At 44.2% G+C, this 27,250-nt stretch overlaps 1 protein-coding gene across 1 annotated transcript; it reads right to left on the reverse strand.

Moving 5' to 3' along the window:
• Positions 1–2,739: 2,739 nt before the first annotated feature.
• Positions 2,740–24,522, reverse strand: tinagl1 (tubulointerstitial nephritis antigen-like 1). Its single transcript, XM_062409759.1, has 12 exons — positions 24,375–24,522; positions 20,978–21,288; positions 18,976–19,042; positions 14,190–14,282; positions 13,995–14,109; positions 12,123–12,249; positions 11,068–11,218; positions 10,788–10,974; positions 9,829–9,874; positions 8,826–8,949; positions 5,892–5,937; positions 2,740–5,579 (listed from the first exon to the last, which is right to left on the reverse strand). Exons 2-12 carry the CDS (start codon positions 21,279–21,281, stop codon positions 5,412–5,414), a joined length of 1,428 nt encoding a protein of 475 aa, XP_062265743.1. The 5' UTR covers positions 21,282–21,288; positions 24,375–24,522; the 3' UTR covers positions 2,740–5,411.
• Between the last annotated feature and the right edge of the window lie 2,728 nt (positions 24,523–27,250).

Raw genomic sequence — 27,250 nt, forward strand, 5'->3', positions numbered from 1 at the left:
GATAATGTGGTAACAAATACTTGTGGATCTGCCTCCTGATCTGGATCTGCACCAGCATTTAATGGGCAATCCGTCCAGTAGTTTTTGCGTAACCCTGCTGACTAACAGACAAACCCAGAAGAAAACATAAGCTCCCTGGAGGAGGTGTATGTCCATTCATCTGATGGGAGCATATTCACAGGTGACTGAAACAATTTCCCCCCCAGGAACCATTTTATAGAAGTGGTAGTAACATAAAGCGGGAAAATATGTAATATGGGAATATTTTTCACAGCAGAAAACAATACATCAAAGCTACGCAGTACATACCTTTGTCTCAGGATTCCCCCTGAAGCTGTGTGTTTTGGCCCTGCCTCCGTAAATCCCCCCCCCCCCCAAACTAATAGTGTTTTTTTTATTAGGTTGTTGTTTGTGGGAAAGGGCTCAGATCTTCAACAACATGTTTGTGGACATCCCCTGAGTACGCCCAGTCATGAACAGCACTTGGAACACTGGTAGGCGGTATGTCTGTACTTGTACTTCTATTTTTGTGAGGACCAGTATAATTATTAGACCTTAAAGACTGTGTTTCAGACAAACCTTAAAAGGACTGTTTAGGGTCTGAGGGATGGAATTAGGTTGAAGAATGTCATATGATGATGATAGCTAGGTTATGGGTCTAGGGGGATGTATTATGTCAGAATGTGTGGGTGTAACATACAGCAGTACAGAAACTGAAAAGAAGATCATATTCCTGGCAACCAGGGTGGGGTCTACGCACGGTGGGGGTCCCCAGCCACTGATTGTTCCATCTCCTCCGTCATTAATAACGGCTTCCTCCTTTTCCTTGGTATGCTTCCATTCCTCCCCATCAGCTGGGGGGAACAGAGCAGTAGCTCCTGATGTAATGAATGCTTGGTTGCTCGGTGACGCAGAAACAATGAGAGAAATGTAAACAGTCCCGGACAGATCCGTTGATCTAAGTTTCCATAACTGGCCCTCGTGGCTGCTGAAGAGATAAGCTGCGTAATATTGGGTTCTTTTTCTCCAGAGTCAACTCTGAAGCCTTCGCTGAAGCCAGATCTTAATAACCCTTGGGAGGAATTTTATTGCAATTGATGATTTGTAGTATTTATCTAGTGGAGAGCCACATTGGAGGGGAGGTTTATGGGTTTGAGTTTTAATACTGGGGTAGTAAAAATTGAGGAGGTGAAATGGTTCTGATTTCATTATTCACTTTTACATCTGCATTTGCAAGTGTATTTGTGACACATTATAGTACAAGATAGAAAAGTATTAATAGTTCACAGATTAAAAGGCTTTTCATCATCTGAGAATAATCATCATGGCAAAAAAAATATTTTTCTACATTAGGCCGGTAAATTCCCAGTCACGTATTTTAATAGTTTTTCTGTTAGTTTGCAGCATTAGACAAAAACCACTGTACAAATGAAATGAAAACCTGGTGGAAGGATGGGTTAAGGTTGGACAGGAAAATGAATGGACTGACACAAAATATGAAACAGGTAAAACAGACGGACACGTATTTCTTCTATAGTTACAGAGGACGCTACCATTTCGTCTGCATTTGTTAGATATTGAGAAGGATTATGCAAAAAATACTACCTGGAACATTCCATCCAATTTCTGTGCGGATCCAGGATTGTTTTTTCACTTTCTTTAACATTGTGAGGTACGTCTTTTTCATTTTCATTGATTTCTCAGAGAATATTTCGTGGATCTTGATGAATGGAAATCGGATATGTTTAGGGGATTGACCTTGATTATCATCATCACTTTGTTGTGTATGCAACATAATCTTTCTTGGGAGACACGTTAGTTTGCAGTGAAAAGCATAGAGTGACCATCTCAAAGTACAACTTTTCTCTTTAAGAAAATACCAATTATGAAAGGTAAATTCAACAGATGCATTTTTCTCATTCCCCCGTAACCAACAGAAACTCCAAATGTACTTAAAGTTGAAGGTGTGAGCAACAAATTTACTCAAAGCTCGTAAAAAGTGGTTTCACAGGCGAGCCCTTTCGATTGCAGGAATGCAAGGTTAAGGTCAACACCTCCACCGGTCTGCTCACCCTCATGTTAGTCAAAGTGTTTTGCTGCACCTGGTAGTTTTCACTGACACAGCCAGTTGATATATGCGGCAATTTGCTCAATGTGGCTAATTTTAAAGACCTGCAATTTCTCCCTCACACTTCAAACAGGAGGGCGACTCCGTAAAACTGTCCCTCTCTGAGGCAGACGCGCAGCCAGGTGTTTGTGTGGGACGAGGAGACACAGGCACACAAAACACACAAACACATACACAAATCAAAGTATAATTAATGGCAGCGAAAAAAGATCCAATGATTTGATCAAGTATTGAACTGAGAGTGGAGATGGGGCCGTCTGAAAGGAATTTAATTAAATCCAGTTTGAAGAAGTAATATAATAATATGTTTATCCGAGAAATAATATAAATTACTACTAAACTTTATGTTATCATGTATTTTCTTTGGCAGGGTCGTCCTCTGGCCAGTGTTATTGGGTTTAGTAATGGAAGATTACGCTGACACAGCAGGTCCTTAGAAAAACTGTCCTCATCCCACCCGACCACGTCCGATGGAGCTTCCCCCTGAACATCCCTTTGTGCCTCGCTGATCCCCAACCTTCCCTAAAAATCACACACCCTCCCCTTCCATCTAATCTGTCCGGCATTTTCCCCTCATTATCTCACCCTCCGTCAATGCAAGACACAATACGAGCTGTTTCAGAAAAGACTTTATTGTGCTGCACAAGTGAACACTAATGTGGTATTTGCGTTTGGTGCACACAATACATGAGATACAAAGAGACAGTGCGATAGTAGACATTGCACAGGGAAAACAAAAAAGAATAAAAGTATATATAATTTACGCATCTCGTCATAAATAAAGTCTACACATCAGTGACTAAGTGGTTCATTTTACATAAAATACACAACTTGTGAGCAGATGTCTGCTGCAGCTCTGTGGGGGTGGGTGTGTGTGTGTGTGTGTGTGGGGGGGGGGGGATTAGAGGAGAGGTTGTGTGGTTGGAGAAAACTGTTTAGCTGAAGTTAACATTAATATCTATGATATGAATCGATAAGGACAGGTCTTGCAGATAATATCTATTGTTATTGGTCCCATCTGAACCTGCTGATGAAATAGTCATAAGTAACGTAGCATGTACTATCCTTTTACATAGGTAAAGCTATTCAATGCTGTGTCGGCAAAACAAACCAACACTGACAACAAGATGTCTCTGCACAGTGGAAATGAAATAAGATTCCAGCTTTGGTCAGATTCAACTAACATGTGAATGAAAACTAAGTTGTCTGCTCTTCTCAGGCCCTGATCCACATCAGTTACCCTGTTTGCAACTACACTTCCCCTGTTAAGGTGCATTGAGGAACACAGCATTGGTTTTTCCAAATAGGTCATGAAATGCTCGGTGTAAATGACTCTTCATCTCTTAACCAGTCTCGTAACCAAAGGAACCAGTACAGGAAAACATAAATTTGAAGCTTCTCCTCCTCAGACTGCTGATGTTTCACATAATTCTCTGTGTTTTGTCATTTATTGTAAACCTGTTGGGCATCTCATGTTGATGGATCACTCTGGTTCCCTTCTCTGCCTTTGCTCATATCAATCCGAAAGCAAACACTCAGTATGTTGCATGAGAAATATGCACAAACCACTTTCACCCATCCATAGCCGCCCCCACCACATTACACAATGTGTGACCATCCGAACATCTCTCTTTGCTTTTACGTCCATCTACCTATCCATGCCTGAAGGAGACTATGTAAGGACCTGAAAGATCACAAGTGCTGCCGATAGAGAAATAGAAAAGCTCTTTTTGAAGTTACAGTTGAGTCACACTGGGATGTAATTTAAAGTAAGTGGTAATAATATAGCATGTTTTCCTTTTCAAGTGAGGCTGTGCTCGAAAACGATGTGAAAGTCCCTCAATGAGCCTGCAAGCATGCTGAAATGAAGACATCACAAAGAGCTATGACACAGTAGCAGGGCCGATGAGTCGGAGCATGTTCGATTTCCAGCAGAACGCGAAAACAAAACCAAATTGAAAATGAGACTATTAACATGCTATACAGTTTATCGGCAACCTGCGTGACATTAAGCGTTTGTTCAGCACCAATGAGAAGTGGCTTTACATGTTTATTACATGTGAAACGCGTTAAAACTAAAGTCAGACATATTGTAGGACTGACTGGATTAAGCAGCAGCTTCCCCTCCTCCTTCTCCTCCTGAACAGTTACAGCTAAGCAGAAGCAGAAAAGCAGCTGAGTGATGTGTGTGTTGTGAAAGTTACTAGATACAGTACATTTAAAACATGAGTAGTAAAATAAAACTTTAATATATGACCTTGGCAAAAAAACAAAACAACAACTTGATCTCGAATTGTAACATTGTACACAGAAAAAAGCATTTTTAAGACACCTATTCACAATCACCTTCTTTTGCAGTGGTCAATACAACTGTGGTTTCTTTTTTTTTCTTTTTTTGACGCTTCAGTGTTTTTATTTCTTTGATGACTGGTGCCCTGGGGTCAGAAAAGAACAGCATGATGTCTTTAATTGTTGGATTCACCTGCAGCCGAATAACAGAAGAAACATGTGTAACCATTGACGCTGTCCTTCCCATCACAGTGCGTCAAAATATCTAACGGTATTTGATTATTTGAAGTCACCTCATGTTTCCTCTGCTGGATTCTCCGATTGTACTGGAATGTGTGAGAAACTAACTCTAAACGTAGGTGTCCTCTAAGATCAGTGACATGTTATCACATTACCAGGTTAAGCTGGGTGTGTCCCTCTGAACGGGTCTGATTTCTAATAATCTGTCTCTCGCGTTTCCTCGTTTCTACACAGTCCCTCTGTGACCGCGTCCCTCTGGATTCTAGCATGTATGGCTGCAGACGGCTAAGGTTTCAGGTTGACTCTTGAAAGCATCACATTGAGCTTCTCCTTGTGTCATCAACCTACGTGACATGAGCATGGCTTCACCGGAAATGACTGAGGTTTCTGGGAAGTCTTTGGAGCAGTCGGTACCTGAGGTGCTTCATTGTGAGGCAACTTTAAAGCACTGGAGCTTAGTTTCTCTGTTTTTGGTGCCATAAACCTTGAGTTGCGGGAGAAGAGGGGAAGGTCGCTCTCTTTAAAGGTTGAAGACGGAGGAGGGGAGGAGTTGTATTAATCCCCAGAGTAGAAGTGAGGTGAGAAAGGAGAAGATTCAGGGGCTCTGGGGCTGGATTTGGTGTCATCGTCACCCCCCCCTCCAGCCTGGTGGACAAGGGGAGTGATGAAGTTCTCAGACTCTGGATGTGGTTCTCCTCTGGGGTAACACCAGACTATAGATAAGATTTAAAAAATATATATATCTGTTGTGTCTTTAAATGTGTCGACGACGATGGTGGTGCTGGTGGTTTTTCATGTCCTCCATCGTGATCCTGCCCCAGGCTCCGATCACAAATGCCTCGATCTCACACTCGTTCTCCCCGCGAGCGATTCGGAAGTAACCGCTCTCTCCCCAGTTCTTTCCCCAGGAGTTGGCAGCGATCTGGAAAAACACAAAGAAAATACAGATGAGGATTGTTTTGTGACAGTATGTAACTTCAGCCAATTGGAGTCTCTTAAGAAAACCACTACCAGAAGATACAGCAGAGACTAGCAGAGCCAAATGTAAAGCAGATTTGACGCAATTACAAGGCGACTAAAATATAACTTCCTGTTTCCTTAAATGAAATTGGGGGATATCTCTAGGTTTTAAGATTGTTGGAGACATTTTGGGTAACAAATATATTACACATGTAAAATTGTAATGAAGATTCAAGCAGAGTCAAGAAAGAAAGGTTTTCAGAATTTAGCTCACCCAATATTTTCTTGACGTCCCATCAAAGTTTCTTTCCTCTCCCCACCTGATGTTCAAAGCAGAAAGAACATGAGAGTGAAGGGTCACACAACAGGAAGAGGAGATGTCCTCACATGTAGACTTAAGATCAGCTGTGTACAGCTCTATTTAAAGTACGGATGATTTGCAGCTAGCATTCTTCTCAGGAATGTGTTCACATACTTTCGCAGTTGGCTTTATTGATATAGAAAAGCAGGAAGAGGTATAAGTAGTGTTCAAGTGGGGGAATGGAAAGAAACATTTTTCATTTTGTTAGCAACATCCTGAAAACAGAGTATTTATGGCTGGACAACGCCTTGAGGCACTCCTACATCTTTCCAATTCAAGGAAGGCGGAGTACTCCTTTTCCTCTTTCTCTCTCCATGAAACAGGAAGGAGAGGGTAGGCTTAGAGGAAGTTGACACCACCTTGACTCCATCAGTGGACGGACAGCACATAACAAAACTGATGAAAATCACACAAATACACACAGGTGAATCTGAACTTAGAGGCTTATCTCAACCCTTCTTCCTTGTTTCTTCTAAGAAAACCTTGGCAAAGGCCCCGCGAATTCTCATCATGCCTTGCACGTTCGTCTCAGCTTAGCAGCTGCCAACTTTTAGACGCCTACAGTTTCTGCTGGACATGATCAAAACATTCTCCCAAAGCCCGTTCCCATCCTGTTTTTGCACTCTAGGCCTTCGGTTTCCCAAGAGAGTCCGGGTGCCCGAGCGCTTGTTATCTTTTATAAGGGAAAGGAATGCTGGGAAATAGAGAGGCTGGCCTCAGACTCTGCCAACTCAGTAGCCCGCCACCAAAACACGGGCAGATAGTGCCAACCTTCTATCAGCGAGTGACTTTATTAGCCCGGTGTTTCGTCGACTGGAGTCAGACATCACAATGACCAAGAGTAGACACAATAAAAACAGCTGCGTAAACGTCAGATGCTACAAACTGAAATAAATGGCAAAGGTGGGATTTGAGTTTCAGGGGCTCTGGGGGACACAGTCACTTGTAGGTGTGTGTGTGTGTGTGTGTATATATGCCTGCCTGTATATTTATTGATATGGACAGAGCCAGACAGCATCAGACCACTGTTGACCTCTAATCTGGCCTCCAATCAGCTCACTTGCCCAGTCGGGGACAATGATGAGCATACCGCTGTGCCCACGTGCCCCTGCCCTCCCCCAACGCCCCTCAGCCCACCCCTGACCTCCTCTACGGGGGGACTGATCCCCCTCTCTCTGTCCAGTGCAGCGAGGATCAGCAGCCCAGACAAAGACCTTTCCACCACAGTGGACCTCAATACTCTCTCCAAAAACTTTCCCAGGCCCTGGGCTTAGAGGAACGCACCGCTATGGGATTTGGCCTATGTAAACACACTGATGCTAGTGGCTGGCAGGTTGGAGCACTGGGTTCACCGGCTCCCCCGCTTCGCTCCATCTACCTCAAAACCTGTGTCGCAGGCCCATCCACATCCACTCCAGCCAAACAGCGGGAGGCCTGCAAGAAACACTGGATTTCCTCTTCCAGAGCTTCATCTCACACACTGCATACCTCCGCAGTTTATTGAAAAAGATAGGCTGAGGTGTAATTACAGTCTACAGCGTGTGATCCTGTCGTGAACACAGTGCGCAAAGTTTCCCAACAAGACATTTCAGAACAGCGTGCGATCCTCAGGTATGTGATTTCAACGAGCTAAGTACAGGTTGGAGGATGAAGGCCTAAGTGTTTATCATACACATGTCTATACATGATGTATGCAATGTTATAAAATGTACACGAACACAACAAGTAGAACTGTAGATCCCGGGTAAACAGGCTGTATTTTGTCTTCAACCACGGCCAATCAGATAAAAGCAGATAGAGCTGAACCCCCCCGTCTGGAGTTCATGTAACTTCAGAGACAAGCTCAGACTCTGAGGTACAGTCAAACATTCACATTCCTCAGCCGCCATAACAGACCCATTACAGGGATAGCTGCTCATTTCTCTAATTCGGAAAGTGAGACCGGTGAGCAGCAACGTATCATTGTCCCGAAACACACACTTCAAAACCAGCTGGAGGACTACTGGAGGAGAGCGCGAGCACATAAAAAAAAAAAAAATGACTTATGACTTTTTGCAGGTCAGAACCTCTGGCCTCTCACTGCCCTGAAAACAACACGTGAAAACAGCAGCTAACAGCGAACCTGTCTGCGTGAGGACGCTCTGGATGAGAACAAGAGTACAGAGGGGATAGAAGAGAGGGTGGGACGGTCGGTAATGAGACGACCGGCAGAGCGGCGATGATGGAGACGCTAGGACATGAGAAGAGTTGTGATGGAGACACGGGGGGGTGGGGTAACGAGACACCCGAGGGTGGGGGCAGGTATTCCAGGTGTGTCAGCCGTCTGCCTGCCCGCATACCTGTGGTCGCAGTAGTTACTAGATAAAGGAGACTGGGGCAGACGGAGGAGTGGAGCCAAGGTGTGTCTGTGAGACCTGGAGGGAGGTTTATCCACATGTACAGTGTTGCCAATCTTGTGCAAACACACGTGCACATGAGGCTTTGAATGAAGCCCTATGGGAGCCGCAGCTGCTCAATTAAATCCTGGTTCATCCTTAATAAACTGGGGTTTTTTGCTCCCGAGCAATAGTGAAACCACACAGATGAAGGTTTGGGAGGAGACGAGGCAAACGTTTTTTGGCCAGAGAATGAAAACTTTGTACTTAGTTTTCCGGTCGATTGTGGAATATTTCATCATCAAACACGGAATCATACAATCACAGCACAATCGTGTTTATCTTGAGTCTAATCGTGTTTGTGCAAAGGGTAAGAACTCGACTTGGGCCCGTGCTATACTTATTAATACACAACAAAACTGAGACAACAAAGGCTTGGTACTTGCAGGGAAACTGTACATGGGTGACTTACCCAGTGATCCTGACTGAGTGTGTTCCGTGTTTGCGGTACTGTGGAGGTTTGGTGAAGCTGACGTCAGTGTGTTTGTAGATCCCACTCTTGTAGACAAAGAAGTCCTCGTGGACCTCCATAATAGCTGCAAGAACAAATGGGCAGGGAGAATTAGTTGGCGGATACAACACACCCACACACACACAGTTACACACAGAAACATCGATATCCGTTTAAGAGCTGCTGAAGGGAGATAAAGATCTTACATAAACCTCAATTAATCTAAAAGTAATTACTCAATTTCCCCTGGTGTGTGTGTGTGTGTGTGTGTGCGTGTGCTGCACAGCTGAATTCCATGTGACATTCACTTTCCAGATTAACAACTCCCGGATGTTTCTCTCAGACATTCCCTCTTTTGGAGATCTACCTGCGTGCTTTGGCCCGAGAACACTTCTCAGAAACTCACAACGAGTGTGTGCACTCACACAGGGACACGCACAGACACACACACTCACACACACACCTATACGCCTTTGTGTCAGAGACAAACTTAGAGACAAAAGGGGAAACTTGACATGAAGCCAGTAAGTTTTCATGAGCTGCTAAACAATAAAACAAGAGGCTGGCACTGACTCAGAGGGTCACAGAGGACACACACACACACACACACACACACACACAGACACATGCACACACACACACACACACGTGACTCCTCTACTGGAGTGTACTTGACAACAGTCCAGATGGGCACCAGACAGTGAGGCGAGCTAATAAAGGAAGGTCAGTTCCACCACACTGACATGGAGGCCCATCATTTCTGACCAAGGGACCGAGGTCGTAGTTAAAACCCGGGACAAAACCTCCGGGTTGATAAGGTCAAACATGACATCATGACACGAGGCTCGAGGAAGCACACATTGGGATTTGTGTGTCCCTCGGGGGTGCAGCAACACTCACCGGGAGCAAATGTTGACAGTAATGTACATTTGAGAGGAACACACAGAAGGAGGCATCGTCTTACCTTGCACAGGGCCATTATCCATAATCTCCTTCATGATCTCTTTATCCTGAGAGAGGAGATAGAGGGAGCGATTTACAGGCAGAGCAGAGGGAGATGGAGAGGAAGATCATTACATGTCGGTGAAATGGAGAGGATGAAAACAACCCCCCCCTTCCTCCTCCCCTGGATGTTAAAAGTTAGATAACAAGATTGAGTCCAGCGGGGGCCTCTGGCCTTAATGCCTGGCTTATTGACTTCACAGAGCATCGGGAGACAGTAACAACAGGCTGTAATGATTTTCACAGGCATTAGCTGTCGTTTAGCACTGATGGATGCTGGCTGATGAAACCACATGTTGGCTGCAGCTCGGTAGTCGTCTGTGAGAGGAGGCTCCACGCAGAGACTGCTTTGAGTGAATGTTGCACAACACCTAATGCTAATAAGAAAGGCCATAGGGGATTTCTCCATGTAGTGGACGAGCGTAGAGTTGAAATTTGAGATCATAGGCGATTTAACTTTGATGGAAACTCTTATGTAAAGTTGTGCTTCTTAATAAATGACCAAATATAGAATGTAACTGACGTGTAGAGTGGAGTAATATGATAATACAGTGATCTGATACAGACACATGGGATATAACATCAGATAACGAATATAGATGAGGACATCCAAAGTTCCATCTGTAAATTAGTATAATTCACTCACTGCCATGTGTATCCAATACATTTATAAAGTATTTCAACTGCCTGCCCCATGAGAGCTCCAAAACATAAAGGTAGATATGAGGCGTCAGTTGCGAGAGCTTAATCCTGTACATTCCCGGGGTCATTCACAAGGGGGTCAACTATGCATGAAAGAAAATGTGCAAAAACACTTAAGACATGTGAGAGAGATTATGTCTACTGTAGCACGAGGAAGTTCCAAAATTCTACAGTTGGAGGTTTGAGGAGCAGGTTGGGTGTTGGTGATGTGCTGCTTACGCTGGAGGAGAGCCTGTATGGCGGCGTGGACTGGTAGATGTCGTTTTGGTAGTTCTGTGAGTTGGGGCAGCGCTGCGTGGCCTGCCTCTTCCCCCGGCCAACGGAGCGGCTTTGCATCATGCAGCGTCCCACCTCTGCTGGCGTCTGCTGCGGGGATCGGTAGGGGTAGCACTCCTCCGTCACCACTCTGTGAGCGGGGAGAGGAGAGAAATAGATGTCAACAAGTCATCACCATATCTTGGCTCTGCTCGATAAGGGCCATTTTGTGTGTGGTGCCTACCCTCTACGCCTGAGGTACCACCAGGCTCCATCGATGCGGCCCCCGGCGCAGCCTCCCTGGTTGCGCGTGTCACAGGAAATAAGGTTTTGGGGCGAGAGCTGAGGAGTCATGTGACCCATCGACTGGATGGAGATTCTGTCCGAGGCCACAGCTGGAGACAAGGATCGGAAACATGACAGAAAGACTCGATCACAGGTTACAGGATTACTTTGATTTACTTATTTTGTACCTAAAAATTCTTCAAGAAACTAAATTGTGTTATAAACGGATGTCAGGTATTTAGCAGAAGGAGAATACATACCCATGAAAACTAAACAGGTAAATCCGGTTAAAAAACATTTAATGGGAAAAATCCCAGAATACTGTTGTCACATTGGTGTACTCCTCCTCATCTCTATTTGCACATGACAACGTCTGACCACAGAAAACATCATGGAGACAAGAAGGAAACTTCTGACTCAGAGGACTTTATCAGCAGAATTACTATTCAACATATTACCACGGAACTTGGTGGAAGGATGGGAAATGGGCAAAGGAAAAACATGTTAAACCTTGGCACGGATCAGGATCAGGGGGGCAGATCCAGGATTTGTATTTCACATTCTTTAACATTGTGACATGGGGCGTTGTTTTTGACCTTTTCACCAATTTTCTCAGGGAATCGTGGATCTATCACCAATCTCTGCATCTTACAACCGCACGTAACTCTTTTACTCTATATATATTTGTTTTTTTATATTGTTTGATATTGTTGTTTTTTATATTGATGTTTATAAAGTGCACCAACCACACCAAGGCAATTTCCTGTATGTGCAAATATACATGGCAATAAAAATAATTCTGATTCTTATTCTGATGAAATATGGCCCATTTAGGGAGCTGATATCTATGACTTGAATATATTGGGACTGTGGGGTCTTGACAGCAGTGCTATTCTTATTTGTGTTTTTGAACTTGTTTCAAAAGATGTTTAATTTCAGACCTTTTTACTTCCCTACTATTTTCAGAATATGTCCATGTAGTTCGCCTTATACTGAATTTACTTGAGGACATACCTGCAGTTGAGAAAGCCCAGGAAGCTGCACAGTTGCCCTGGTCCAGTGGCTCGTGAATCTTCCCGGGCCACTTCTCTGCTGAGCTGAAGTAGAGTGGCAGACTCTCACTCTGAGGATCCATGTTCATCTAACGGAGAGAGGGAGGACACGTCAGAGTCATGTCTATCTGCATGACGTAGGGAGGTTACATAAGTCTGCTGATCAACCCTACGGGAGAAGGGACCCATTCACCGACGATTTGGGCTATTTGGGCCTGGGTCGACCTCTGACCCGGTAGATTAGACAGCAACCTTTGGTCCCAGGCCCTCTCCATGAAACCAAGAGGCCATGTGCTTACATCAATGCATAATTGAATCCCTCATTTGTGAACTGAGCATTCACGGAGGCATCAACCTCCATTCAGATAATCAACCTCACCGTGATGATACATCTCAATTAGAACGAGAGGATGACCGAGGGCATTCACTCCCAGGTGCTTCTCAGATGCCACACGGGCTCATATCTATAAGTCTCCACTCTGGGTTGGACGCTCGCCTAATCGCCCAGTTATGTGCGGCAACAGGACGCACGCTGCTCTGCGATGTATTTCCCCCTCTCGCTCACAAAGAGCTGCATTCCTCTGGTTAAATAGTGAGGTATTCAGAGAACAGACGGCCATCTGATGCATAACTCAGGAATGTGCTACTGGTCACGGAGGTGTTGTTGTGGAAGGTCAAAGTCCAGAAAATCACACACCTGAAGAAATTCAACTAAAGGCCGGATTAAAAAAAAAGAGAAGAGGAATGGCTGCAGGAGTAAGAGTTGTGTGTGTTTTGCGTGATTGATTAAGTTTCCATTTTTCCATCCATTACAAATGAGTCTGCAGACACCCAGAAAAGGAGAGAGATTTATGAATGGACTCTGCTCTGCTTCCTGGCACAGGTAGGGACACGCTGACAGCGGAAGGAGGTGGGGGAGCGGCTAGGGTTTTACAGGTGGAAGAGTCGCGGAATGCTGGGAGAGGTAAACGGGGGAGTGAGGAAGTGAGGAAGGATGGATGGATGGATGGATGGATGGATGGATGGATGGATGGATGGATGGGCGAAGTAATAGATGTGGGGCGGTGGTGAAGACTGGAGGGGAGCCTGCTCTTTATTCTCCTCGGCTGCCACCATCACCCTCGCTTGTCTTCTCCTGTCTGATGTTTTGGTTCCGTCTAATGTAATCTGTCTGCGGGAAATGTAAACAAGTGGATCAGAGTGGGCCGAGGTTCCAGACGGAAACGGCATCACATTCCGACGGGCCGCCATAATTAAGTGAAAGAGTTTAATCAGCTCTCCCTTCTTCTCGTTGATCTGGAGACCAGCATACCGCGAATCCCAAGCTCATGGGAAGAATAAAGAACACGGCACAATGGCAACAATTCAGCTTTTCACCTGTCTCCTAAACTTCCTGTCTCCAACACCCCCGACCCCCAACACACGTGTACTCCTTCACCTCCATGTCGTGTGGGACACATACATTTTCACGCTAGTTTGTGACTAATATGATTGATGAAAAAAACAAATACACGTTACAGCACATTCTTGTGAGTTCAAGGTGAATGTCTTTAAAAATATATATATATTTAAAAGGGGAAATCCAGGGTTTAAGAGGTGTTAGAGGTTATGCCACTGGCAACATGTAAGGTGATATTTCATCTCACTTTTTTAAAAGCAGGGTCAGATGTCAGAGGTCAAGCTACAAAACAGCAGCACTCGGGATTGCAAAGAATATCAGTGGTTTAAGGTTGCTTCTGTGCCTTCAGGAATTTGACCGCACACATATTTTGTTTCGTCGGTTAGATTACACCCCCAAAATGATTCTCTCTCAAGGAGGACGACCGCCATGTACCTGGATCTCATTCATGTTCATTATGGTCCTGGAGGGTCTCTGTGTGCCCAGACGGTACCGGATCCCCTCGTCCAGAGACATGCCGTACAGCTGACTGTAGTTTGATGCCTGCCACCTAAAGACAAAAACGTGTTAAACTTTGCAACCATGATATCCCTTCACATATGTGTGTTTACGTGTGTCCGTGTTTTTTACCCATAGTTTCCTCTGTTGACGGCATTGATCATCTCAGACTCCATCAGGCAGGCGTTCTGCTCACACTCCCATCGTCCTGTGGTCCCACATGTACTGAAGTGGGGAGACGGACAGTAGAGACAATGAGATGCTGTAATCACACAGAAATAGCTTCGTTCTCCATATTTAGGCTAATTCCGGAGACCTCAGTGGCTAAAATAGAAAGATCATCTCAGTCATATACACTGAGGCTCAGTGGAATTCCCAACAAGCGAGTCAGCAAAGAGAGGGAAAGGTTAAAGGGAACAGTCAGCCTTTTATGGCTGCAGAACGCAGAGGCATTTTTAGTCCAGAGGGAATGAAACATCAAGAAGATGACGGAGCAGATAAGAGAGCAGGATATTAATGATGATGTTCAGATGTTTAGTTTGGGGATACTCAAAATACGTTTGGTATGAAGGTGTGTGTGTGTGTGTGTGTGTGTGTGTGTGTGTGTGTGTGTATGTTTGATTGTGTGGACCCCGTATCATTAGATAAGTTATAGTTAAACATGCGTCAGCTCACCCTCGACCCAGAGTAAATGGTTAAAAACATTCCTGCACAAAAATGTAGCTTCATTGGAGAGTCCCTGTCTTGCTGGTTAATATTTTCTAACTATGACATTTTACAGAACTTTGGATTACCTGTATATTTCTTTTAGCTTTCTGAATAAAACAAAAACATTACTCTCGCTAACTGTCCTGCACTTTTATTATTATTATTACATTTATTATTATTATATTATCCTATCAGGTTGTTGCAGAATAACACGTAGTAATTAAAGAGATTGTACCTCAGTTCATAAATGCCTTTTCTAAACCATCAAACTATTGGGAGGGTCATAATTATGTGTTATTATAATCACATGCTGATCCATCGTTTCTTAAAGAAACGACTCAACGCTTTTGGATAAACACTTTTCCTGTCATGCCTGTGTGGTAAATAAGAAATTAAAAATAAACCCTGGAGAAACCAAGCCACATAATCAAAATCCACCTCTAAAGCTCACTAATTAACAGGTTATATTCTGTGTGTTCAATGTGTACTAAAGCTGAAGTGTATTAATGACAGATTGCTTTGTTACAGGATTACAGATTAGTCCTGGTGCTCAGCCGACCTGACTGTTATACATTTTTTGAATCACTTGTAAACAGCTCCCACACTCGATTCTTCCTGGGAAATGTCAAGCTTTATTGGGGTTTTCTGGTTTATTTCAGTTTCTGACTAAAAATTGTTTTGTTCTCATGTGTCTCGTAAAAATACTTATCTCAATAAAACCTCATTATTATTCTAAGAAAATGCCAAACCTGTAAAGTAGTGTCTATAAGTCACTGTGTGTAGCCACAGCTCCGGCCTGATATGAGATTACTATGAGGACTGAGTTGGTGTGAGAAACAATGAGGGGTGTTTCCCACACTGACATATATGGACATAGTGTCTACTGTACATCTACTATTATGTTCACAAGAGTAGGGAACCTTTCCAAGAGGATCATTACACACACACACACTGGCACAAAACCACTCCTCCCAGGGAATCTGAGACCCATGCAAACACAATGCTCATGCACACGCCTACATACAAATACATACATGCACACACACTGGCAGAGTTAAGACCCCAGTGCCCCACAGACGACGGCTTTGATTTGAGGAAAGAGACAAATGACCTTTGCCATCTCTGTCCCTTCAGCAGCAGGAACACAGGCCTGCAGCTCAGCGCTGTAGTCGCAGCAATAAATCCACACAGCGGTGGACACACACTCACAGACAGACACACACGGAGACAGGCATAATGACCGACTTATGGAGACAAGGGGCAGGAGTGTGTCTCGGAGTGAAATATAGGCCTGACAGCGAGAGGCCATATTTAACATTCCCCGTCACAGTCACCCCATTACAGACGGAGCTCCCGTCCACCTCGGAGACAACACACACACCTGAGTGACACGAGGTATCACAGACCCTGTCAGAGCCGTGGGAACGGAGCCGTGTTTGTGTACACCGTGATGTGACGCTATCTGAGACGCTACGCAACGAGACAAAGCTGCAGCTGTCGTTGTCTGTCGTCCGATCTGAAGGACATTGCGCGAGGGGCAGACAGAGCCGAGCTGCTGGCAAATCAAAGCCACGTTCCTGTAGGAGGCCGACATGGTGCGAGCAGGAGGCGCCACGTTCCAGATTGTTGGGCGGAGATAAAGTGCTATCAGGATGCCAACAGCTCAGGGAGGAAAAGGCCCATGGCTGGAGATCCCATTAACACAACAAAAGACTGCCACACTTAGCGTTGCACATCCTCACACACACGATTGTACACAATGTGCAAGCGTCACTTTAATAACTCATTCTCATAGTGACAGGCCATTTGCTGCTATTAACAGTGACGATATGTGGGAGGCGCAGATAAGAGTGTGCGTGTGCGGGGGCTCCATCGCTGCTAATGAGAGACCGGAGGGAGAAGAGGAAGAGCGGAAGCCCCGTCCTCCTCCTCCAGCTGGGAGGACGCACATCTGGGAAATTAATAAGTGGAGAGAGTGGGCGCGGGATAAGGGGAGTGCTTGTCCCTGTGTGCCAAAGTTGTGGTGTAATTTTTCAAGCGTCCGTGTGTATTGCCCTGACAAGCACATGTTGGAGCGTATGCACATAACACTCTTTTGTTTGGTTGGTGAAAGGGGGGAGTTAGCACATAAATGCTGTCTTCAAGACCTTGAGAGGTCATTTTTCACCACGCTCAACCCACACTAGTCTTTCCTCTGAGAGAAAAGTTATTCCGCCATTTATCAACGTGCATCCTCAACCCATCTGCAGACCATCGCACCCATTGGCTCAGACCTAATTATGCCGTCTTGATAAGAGTCAGACTTCTGGCCTGTCAAACTGACACATGGAATTACTGGAGATGACAGCTGGAAGCTCTAAAGCGGATGGTGTGGAGATCAGTGGGGTCAGGCTGGTTAGGGTTGGACGTGTCGTGGCAAACAGCCTCAGCAAGTCCATTTTTGCATGGCACCAAATATATACGACTGATCCACAAAAACATGTTAAATTAACATGTTTGTGTCAAGTGTTCATGTACACACACGGATACTTTTACAGAGTTTTTGAGGAAGCTTCTATGACACAGATGTGAGAAACCATAGTGGAGGACAGGTGAGGAATTCTGTTTCCCTTCTCTCTGCCTTCAGTCACTCCACCGTTGTCTCCCTCAAGTCTCTCAAGGACTGTTTTGTGTCTCCTTGACACTTGTACATTTAGAGAACAACAGCCTCACAGACTGTGTTGCCCCAGGGTGTTGAAGGCTGTGGAGATAAAAGACACTTTGCTGCCACTGATAGCTCATCTAAAATACTTATTTAGGACATTTTCACCTCCTGTGAAGGTCATAAAATCAAGAGTATATCATCAGAATCACTGAAGTGGAAAAATAATGCTTGAGCTTTGGGTTGCTGTGTTCAGGGTCGGCTCAGAGACTCAAGGGGAAATGATAGAATTTACCAGGGACACTATTGTAGAGGTGGGCACAGACAACTACAGACCAAAACAAAATTATACACACTGCTGAGCTGTTTGTTACTTGATGTCAGATATTTGGGGGCTGGATGTTTACCATTGTGGCCTGTCAGTTTGAGAGCAGCACTGACTGATATCACAATCAGATTTTGTAATGCTTTCACTCAAAACCCTGCGCTTGCACTCAAATAGCCCTAGCTTGTGCCTAGATCTGCTCCGCTGGTGCTCTAGTGAGGTTGCACTCAGATATCTTGTTGCCTTAACAGATTTCCTGTGCTCCTCCTCTGGGCAGAACAATTGAATTAGTCAACATTACATCTGGCTGTGCATTGGTTTGGGAATCTGGACAGATTGTTGCACAGAAGAAAAAAAATCCAAGAGCAGAGGAGGAATCTGAACCAGAAAGAAGCGTGAAGAGAATAGCTAAAGCTAATGCGCAGTAAATCTGTCCTAACAACATTTGTGAGAAAAAGAGCACAAGTCGCATTCACCCATTCACTCACCGTTTATGCATTCACACACCAGTCATACACTGTTGGCACAACCGTCAGGGGTAAGTTAGGGTAGTTAAGTATTTTGCCCAATGACACGGGGATCGAACCGCTGACCTGGTTAGTGGACGACACTCTCTGCCTCCTAATATATTTATACATTGCCTATTGTTTACAAAGAAGTTAGGATAGAAGGAAGTGCAAGTACACAGGGTCAGTGTGTGCGTGTGCGTGCGTGTGTCTATGTCTGTGTGTGGTATGAACATCATGTCAACAATGTGAGATTTCAACCCACAACATAGATATAAAGGCTGGATATCATAAAAACTGGATATTACTCCATAAAGCCACCAGTGTTTATGATAATAACTTGGTTTCTTATTAGAAACACATGCTGTGCACAAACACAAACACACGTATTGTGCAAAACCACACAACCTGATTTTGAGTACAGATCCCTGAGGATTTAAGAAAAAAGCTGGAAATGTAGAGGAATGTAATGCAAAACATAAACACACTATTTAATTTGCTGTATTGGTGCATTCGTGAAAACATGGCATGTTGGGCTAGAATAATTCACTAATCTTATGGTTTATACAAAGTGTTAGATGGAGCTGATAGCGAGCACATGTGGATGAAACAGTCAGAAGGTGAGGGAAAGATGTTATTTCAGCTTTGAGCTACTTCAGGGGACACTGGGGGGAAAAGCCTGCAGGATTTAAAAGGTTGAAAAGGGAAAGTGGAGAAGGTGCCGAGGGGTTTACATACCATAAATTGCAGTTTTCTTTGTATGTTTGCCCTGTGAGGAACCTGTTTCCATTTCTTTCGCAGCTGCCTGAGAGGGAGACAAAGAGGGGCACCTGTGGGTTTTCATGTGGCTCAAAAACAAAGATCCTTCTGCTAATCACACAAACGAGCACTCAAACTTAATGCAACACAAACAACACAACAGAATGTGCAACTCCTCAAGTGCGTGTGCAGTATGTGTGGGTCTGGGTGCACCCTGAGCTCCACTAATCCAGTGTAGGAATGTGCTGTTAGCTGCTATCCAGGCTTCCCAGGCCCTCGTCATGCTTTAGCCAGCTTACGCTCGACTTCGCCACCTCTTGTGAAATTTAGGGAAAGCGCCACAAATGTGGATTAAATCATAATGAAGCACCAAAAAAGCTTCAATCGGCATTTGAGAGGGTTGGTAGAGAAGTCATGTCCGGTCTGCATGGAAAAATATCCGAGAGGGACGCATTCCTTCTGCAGGCATTTGTTCAGCTGCACTTGGAGTTTGAACCTTGCTTGTTGGCGGATTGAAAAACTGCACCGACTTGGTGACAGGCTCCAATGAGGTTTATCTGCACGCTGATTTACAGCCGAGGGTGCTGCCAGTGTGAATTTCATGTGGAATTCACAACATGCACTCGGGGTGAAAATTAACAGTGCGAGTGGGTCTTCCTCGCCTGTGGTGCGAGGCCTCAAGCTGATGAGTGTGATTTATGGCTCCGATATCCACTTTCCCCCCTCGCAGCTGCCTCGCCCGGCCCATATCACAACTCATTTAGTGCCGAGCTGCAGCGCGGGGAGAGCCACACTTTTTATGGAGAGCAGATTTATAGGCGGGAGGCCGTAGAGCTGACAGTCGGCCATGTGACCCCGTGTAATGGGTGGTTGTGACATTTTTAACTGCATTTAAAGTCAGGTTGTATAAACTATTGAATATCAATGACTGATCTGAACGATCTGTGGCTGGACGGGCGGCAATAAGAGAAAGGACCTGTTGTAAAAATCTGTCGCCTCCTTCCTTTGAAGTGCGACAGCTTTCTTCTGGGCTGCTTGATGGTGCCATTGTGTGTCTGTGTGTGTGTGTGTGTGTGTGTGTGCGTGCAAATGCGTTGTACGCATCCCAGCTCCTGATCCCTCTACCTTGTCGCTCAGGGAGTACATACCTGCACCGCCCACCCCCATCCGCCCTGCACCCGTTGTCTGTCTCTCCCTCCCTCTGCATTGCCCACATTCTTCTTCCTGACCTCCATTCATCCTTTCATCCTCCCTCCCTCCCTCCCTCCCCCTGTCTGGGTACATAAGAAGACCACTGTTCCCCGCTCTGTTCTCAGGTACAGGACTCTGCTGTCGCTGGCATATTTTACACCTCTGCACTGGGAGAGTGGTGTGACAATGGCTTACAGAGTTCAGTCAAACATTTTTCTACTTTAACTCATCTATTTATCATATGAAATATAACAAATATGTTTTCTTTAAAGGGAGGAACAGAGGGTCATGTATTTCTTACTCCATATTTATATATTTATTTTGGCTTTATATTGTGAGATCTATTGAAAATAAAATGACAAAAAAGTCTAAATTTGTATGTAAAGGAAAAAGCTTCTGTCTTTTTCAGGGCCTTTTAAAATCCTTATATATTAGAAACCATTTGCCAGTTTTGACCATATAAAGCTCTTCAGTGGTTACCGATTGGAAGTTATAACAACAATAGCACATGTATTATATTCCTCAGTTTAAATTGTTATTTTATCTCTGACTTATCGGAGTTTGAGGGAAAGCCGGTTACATACCTGCGTAATTTATTTTCAGGTGTCATGCTGCTTTGCATTGTGGTCCAGCACAGAGCTGTCGGCAGGGTTCTCTGCTGCTTTCTGATTGAGCTTAACCAATTCCAACAGGTCCAAACACACACACACACACACAACACACACACACACACACACACACACACACACACAACACACACACACACACACACACGTCCACCCTTACTTACCAATGAAAGGAGGCTCTATGCCCAAACAGTGACCCCAGAAGTCCGGGCAGCAGTCGGAGACGGTGCGGTTACAGAACAGGTCACAGTAACAGATGGTGTCCAGGTAGGGCACCGTGCACAGGTCGTCTCTGCCCGGGCAGCAGCCTCCTCTCCTCTCACAGTACGAGCCGCTCGGGTCCTTGATGCCACCAACATGGAGAGGACTGGCAAGCTCCCTCTTGGTCCTCCTGGATAGGATTCTGTCTGCTGTACCCTCTCCTACCAGCAGGAGCAGCGCCGACACTGTCAACAGGATGAGCTTCATGATAAATCTGGGAAGGAGACATAACAAAGAGGTTGAGGCGATTCGATTCAAGACATGAGCTGGTGTGATGCTTGTTAAAACAACTGTTATATGATGGAGTGGAAACAAATTTATGAAACTTTTCCAAAGAAGACGCTGGACAAACGCTTCACACTTCAGAGGAAGAGAGGTGAGTGAGGTCAACACTGTGAGAAGGATAATTGGGGTAGGACTGCTGCCAACTCACCATCCACCTCTTGCTGCGTATTTCACATTCACTCTCACAGGGAAACACACACACACACACACACACACACACACACACACACACACACACTCAAGATAAATTTAAACAACCTTGGCAGCAAACGGTCCAAATAGAAACCCATGTGATGCTTGGAGATCATCTGCTTGCTTATTCCAGCTTTTCCTTCCAAGTCGCCAAGACAAACAGCAGCTTAATATGTAAACGCTCTCAGCAGGATGGAAGCGGTGGAAAACAAGTCCTCGATGGTCGCTTCAAACCCAATGAACGATGAAGCCTGGTCGGGTCTCAGGGTGAAAGGCCAGTTCACTCTCTGCCTTTGTTTTTTTTACCCTCCCTGTCCCAATATTTCCTCCTCTTGTAACAGATTTATTCGTATTCACACTGCAGTGGTTGTGACACATGAGTTCAGCTGCACTATAATTACCCTGTGCAGTCACTAGTCACAGGGAGGGGGCCTTTATTACCCCAGATTAGAATGCTATCACAGTCACGGAAATAAAGTAATGTCCTGCTGCCAGAGCTAATCAGTCACACTCGAGGAAATTGTCTGGGGGAACTTTTACAGTCTGCGCTCTATGGACAATAAAGTTTATCTAAAATGTCATGTTGGGCCATGGTGGCATGTGTGGTTAAAACAGATCACAATACAATCATTCTCCAACTGCACAATCTACAATCACACAACAACCATTTTAGCACAAATTGGAGCCCGTCTTTGTAAGAAAGTGATTCTTCTCCTGGTCTCTGACTTTAAATGACGTGCAGTCAGTGGTGGAGGAGGCCCTCAAACAGTTTACTAATGTAAAAGTATCACATTACCTTTTCTACTTCAGTAAAAGTAAGTAAGTACTTGCTTTTAAAAATACTTAAAGTGTTAAAGTAAAAGTACGTGCTGAGTGCCTCTTTTCCCCAACAACATACTCGGCCTCCTCTGATTTCATTTCAGTTGTTTTCTACCAGTGATGCTGCTGCTGCAGGTGCATGTTGCTCTCGTTAAAAAAGGCGGGGTCTAATGTTAAACCCCGGCCTGATTGGATTCAGATTTTGCTATTGAAGTAAATGTACTTTGTTACATCTCACTACTTTGTATACTCTGAGACTTTTTTACTTTTTTTCTGTGATTTCGACATTACATTTTCAAGTATGCGATTGCGTGCATGGGTGGGTGTGTGCGTGTGCCTGTGTGTTTGCATGTGTGTGGGTGTGTGTCTGTAAAAGAGCATCACAACTGTCCCTCTGCGAGTCGACAAAGGTCAAACAATCATCCATATGGCTGTTTGTGTGCGTGTGTCTGTCTCAGGTTACTCAATGGGTGAGTCTCTGCGGGGGCCGGACAGAGATGTGGGGTTGGCCTGCTGCTTACATAAATAGCATCATTAATTATCCAATCAGACCTCAGAGCACAATGGACCCTCCGCACATAAAGCGGGGCTCCGGAAAAGGATCTTTGCTGCGCTGTTTTCTGCATGACTGTGCCTTTAGTTGAAACAGCCACACACACACACATGCACGCCCACACACACACACCGGCATATGGCAGCATGGGTTGGGCAGCCCTCCTCTTTTGCCCCCGTGTTTTGTTGTGGCAGACTCTGAGCAGCAGTATAATAAAACACCCACCAGTCTGCTCAACAAAGTGCTGACTTACTACGACAGTGATTTCCTGAAGACTTGCTTCTTTCCTATCCCTAACTCCAACCTTAACCTAAAGCTAAACATGTCATCACCTTGAGATGTAATAATTTACAAATGTCGACTTGCTTTTTCCCCTTAAGTCCCAATTATGTGACTGTATAAACAGATTAGGTCCCCACAACACAAGTAATATCTGGAACACATATCACACAGTAGCAGGAAAATGTTCACAACCTAAATTGTCTTTGTTGCTTGCACCATCTGATTATATTAAAAAAATACAGCTCTTTCTCTATTAAAGGGTCAGTTCACAAAAATTCCCAAGACATGTTATAACGTATCTAAGCTGACATAGAAATCCAAATAGTTGTGTTATGATCTTCCCAGGTTATGAAATATCCGAGATGTAATTCAACAGCAGAGCAAATCCCACACTTGAACTATTTTGGACCCAGATTCTCTTTTCTGACAAATACTTTTTCCGCTTTTTCAGTCTGCGGGAACCAGAAATTAACTTTTGAATTAAAGTTATTCACCTCACTGCTGTATTGTGTTGGAGGCAGAAATATATAGACGAATAAAAACCTAAACTTTCCGCCTGGGTAAGAAAATAAATTTGTTATATTGTAAACTCTTTCTTAGGTGAACTTTGGTTCACTCAGCTGAACTTTGAGATTGCGCTGCACCACCCACCAGATGATTCTGGAATCTTGGCGCAGTTAATCTGCATAAAAGCCCTTTCAGCTCCATTTCCCCCTGTGTGACACTGCACAGGCTATTATCCGTTTCTATTTTTAAAGCGCCCACCAGTTCAAGGCAGTGGACGACATCTATGATAAGCATACAGGTGTCTAATAAGGCCTGCAACAGGGGAGAGGATTACTGGATTGGATGGAGCCTCACACTCACTGGACTCAGTAACCTCTTAAAAAAAATCTCAGCAGCCCTTCAACTCTTATTCAATCCTAGGCCTGAATATATTGTCTCACACAACCCCACACCCTGAAGGTAAATATACGGCAAGAGTGAAAACGAAAGAAAGACAATGGAGGGAAGAAGATGAGACGATCAGGTTACATCAAATCAAATATAAAGTTCCTCTGATGCATGAAGACATTTGAGAACAGTGAATCTGCAATGTTCAGCTTGCACCTGCTCTGAACCTAGAGTCAAAAGGTAAAGAGAGTTAAAAAGAAAAGAAGTTTATTTACCTTGAATTAAAAGAGAAATCCAGGTTGTTGTTTTTTAAATCCGACAGAGGCTTTGGGATGAAGTGTCGCTGACTCGCACGTTCAGGAAAGAAACAAACGAAAGTCGGCCTCCCTGCTGCCTCTCTCACAGGATCTGCTCTGTCAGACTCTCGTCTTCTCTATATACAGGCAGCCAGTGACGTATGACCACTCCCCCCCCCTCGGTGCCCCCCACCTCCACCTCCACCCCCCCTCACTCCCGGCCCTGTCCCCTCCACTGCCTCCTGCTCTGTGCTCGCTCCCTCTCCCTCCCTCCCTCCCTCCCTCCCTCACACTTGTTTCCCGGTGACTCCCACAGGTTGGATATCTCCTCATGCCTCCCTCTCCTTATCAGACTGGAGCCGCACTGGTCTGAAGGTGACGAGCCACATCTGTATTCCCTACGTCCATTTCCAATGTCACTTCCACTGTTAACAGCAGCAGTTCCCCTCAGCCACTATCTGTGGTTTTCCCCCTGCATGGTCCAATGATTCCACTTGTTGTACACACAGTTGCTGAGTGTTCACCCTCTAGTGGACACTGGTTTGCATAACTTCCCCTCAGGGAGCCAGGGAACTATTTGATTGGCTTGAAGACAAACTCCCAACTTCTGGAAATGTTCAATGTCTTCGGCCCAAATTAGTTGTTCTACATCATCTGCCTCTGTTTTCTCTTCCTCCATTGAATCAGTTGAGGAAATCAAAAAAGGAAGTGTTTTCTAAAGATTTTTTTTTTCAGAATGCAGGAAAATGTATAGATTATACATGGTATATATGAATCAGTCTTCTCAAAGGATGATCAGTTTCATATTGCATGCATAATTTTAAGACCCAACTTTAAACTATCAGCAAAAATCACTATAATAAAGTAATACTGAAAACATTTTTCTTAAAGTTTGTATTAATGTGTTCCTGCTTTTTGTTTATTTCCTAGATCAGAAAGCCAACCAGGGGTTTAGAGCACTAACATGGTGGTCCTGAAAGACCCAGCTGCCCCGTGGACCCCCTGTAAGGTTGATCAATGAGCTGGAGGCTGAATCAATAACTGTAACACAGCAGGGTGTAAGACAGGGTGGGGCGGGACAGAGGGCGGGGCGTCTCGGAGAAAGTCAGGAAAAGAAGAGAACCTTCCAGTTTCTTCCAGTGTCATAGGAAAGCACTGGAAGCAACTGGAAGACTTCCCTATTCCGGTATCTCCTGGTTGATCAGGAGCAAAGTCTCATCACATGGTCCAGTGGTTTCAAAATAATTGATCAATACACAAACAACAGTACAATATTAATGATCAAATAAATAAGTAAATCAAGCAGTTTTAAACATGCAGTCAAATATTTCTTCCGTCCATCAGGGCCAAACAACTCCACTGTAAAGGAGTATTTTTAATAGTTATTGAACTGACTTGATACTTCTAAAATATCACCATATTTCTTTACAACTATGATTCAAAAGCTTAATCTTCTGCTCAGACTTTGATTCTTATCTGCCTTGTAAAATCCTAATCCTCCTAACTTCTAGTTTTTAGTTTACATAGAATTTATTAACTTATTTAATAGACTGCATTCAAAGAAAAAAAGAAAAAGTAGGCAAATGGATCAAAATCTAACTTTGTCACCCACTTAAATCAAAATCAAAGTAATAAAACACTTTCTAATTTGGGATGGAACAAAGTCACCACGTACATTTACTCAAGTACTATAATTTAGCTCAAGTCTTCAGTTACTTCAACTTTATTTGATTATTTCAATTTGATCCTATACTTTATACTTCTTTCTCCATAGATAAACGTTCTACTTTCTCTTGTTTAACAGCTTTAGTTTCTAGGTACATTACAGGTTTATATTTCACTCTGTGGTCAGTATAGAAAATTATGAATTGCATTAAACTACTCTGCAATATATAAAACTGTTTAAATCAACACCTCTGTTGGCTGTTGTGTTGCTTTACTCTATAGATCTGTCATTACTTGGTTTACTGCAGAACTATATGTGAAATAAGATGAGTAACCACATCTATAAAGCAACATATACTTTACATGTCATGCAGGATTTTGAAATGGGACCATGTGACACTTACATGTCAGACAAATGTGAGTTTCATGAGTTCCTTAGGCAACAGCTAACAATCTTCAAAAGACTGACATAACAGCAACTGCCATATAAAATCGGGCTCGGGGGAATCCCCAACCTGGATATGTTCTTTGCAAGATTCCAAACAGTTTGTCTGACTTATAGGACAGAAATGAAAAGCTCTCAGACAGATTATTGTCCAGCAATGTGAGCAGAAGATGAGACAGTTCTGGGTTCTAGGTTCACTTTTCAACACTGTAATTACGACTGAAGCACTGAGCATGTTGTTTACCTTCCAGTGAAGATTGAGTCAGTTGTACTGACATGTAAGGAATGAAAATGATTCACGTATACGAGTGTATGTGACGCTGGGTTGACTGTAAATGCATAAGAGGTTGATTGTAGACATCTGGAGAAGAACATGTGTGTGTGTGTGTGTGTGTGTGTGTGTGTGTGTGTGTGTGTGTGTGTGTGTTGGTTGATGTTGGGGTTAGGCATGATTTGCCTAACCCCAACTTATGTGATAAGTTTTTGGTTAGGCTTTTTTTTATGAATGGAAGTCAATGTAAAGTCACAATAATCCTATTAATAAGGATCCTTACGATTAAGGATCATTTTGCGCAAACCTGTGTGTGTGTGTGTGTGTGTTTGTGTGCGTCCTTTGCCCTTTAGCATTCAGTCACTTTCAGGAATCAACGTCTTCTTTCCTCAGTTTAGTTTCAAATCCGCTCGTCACAAGGATTTTTTGCGTCCATGCAATCTTCACTGAATGACTGAGAGGCACAAGAGACAA

The sequence above is a fragment of the Platichthys flesus genome, chromosome 17 (genome assembly GCF_949316205.1).
Source record: "Platichthys flesus chromosome 17, fPlaFle2.1, whole genome shotgun sequence".
In the NCBI taxonomy this organism is placed as follows: Eukaryota; Metazoa; Chordata; class Actinopteri; order Pleuronectiformes; family Pleuronectidae; genus Platichthys; species Platichthys flesus.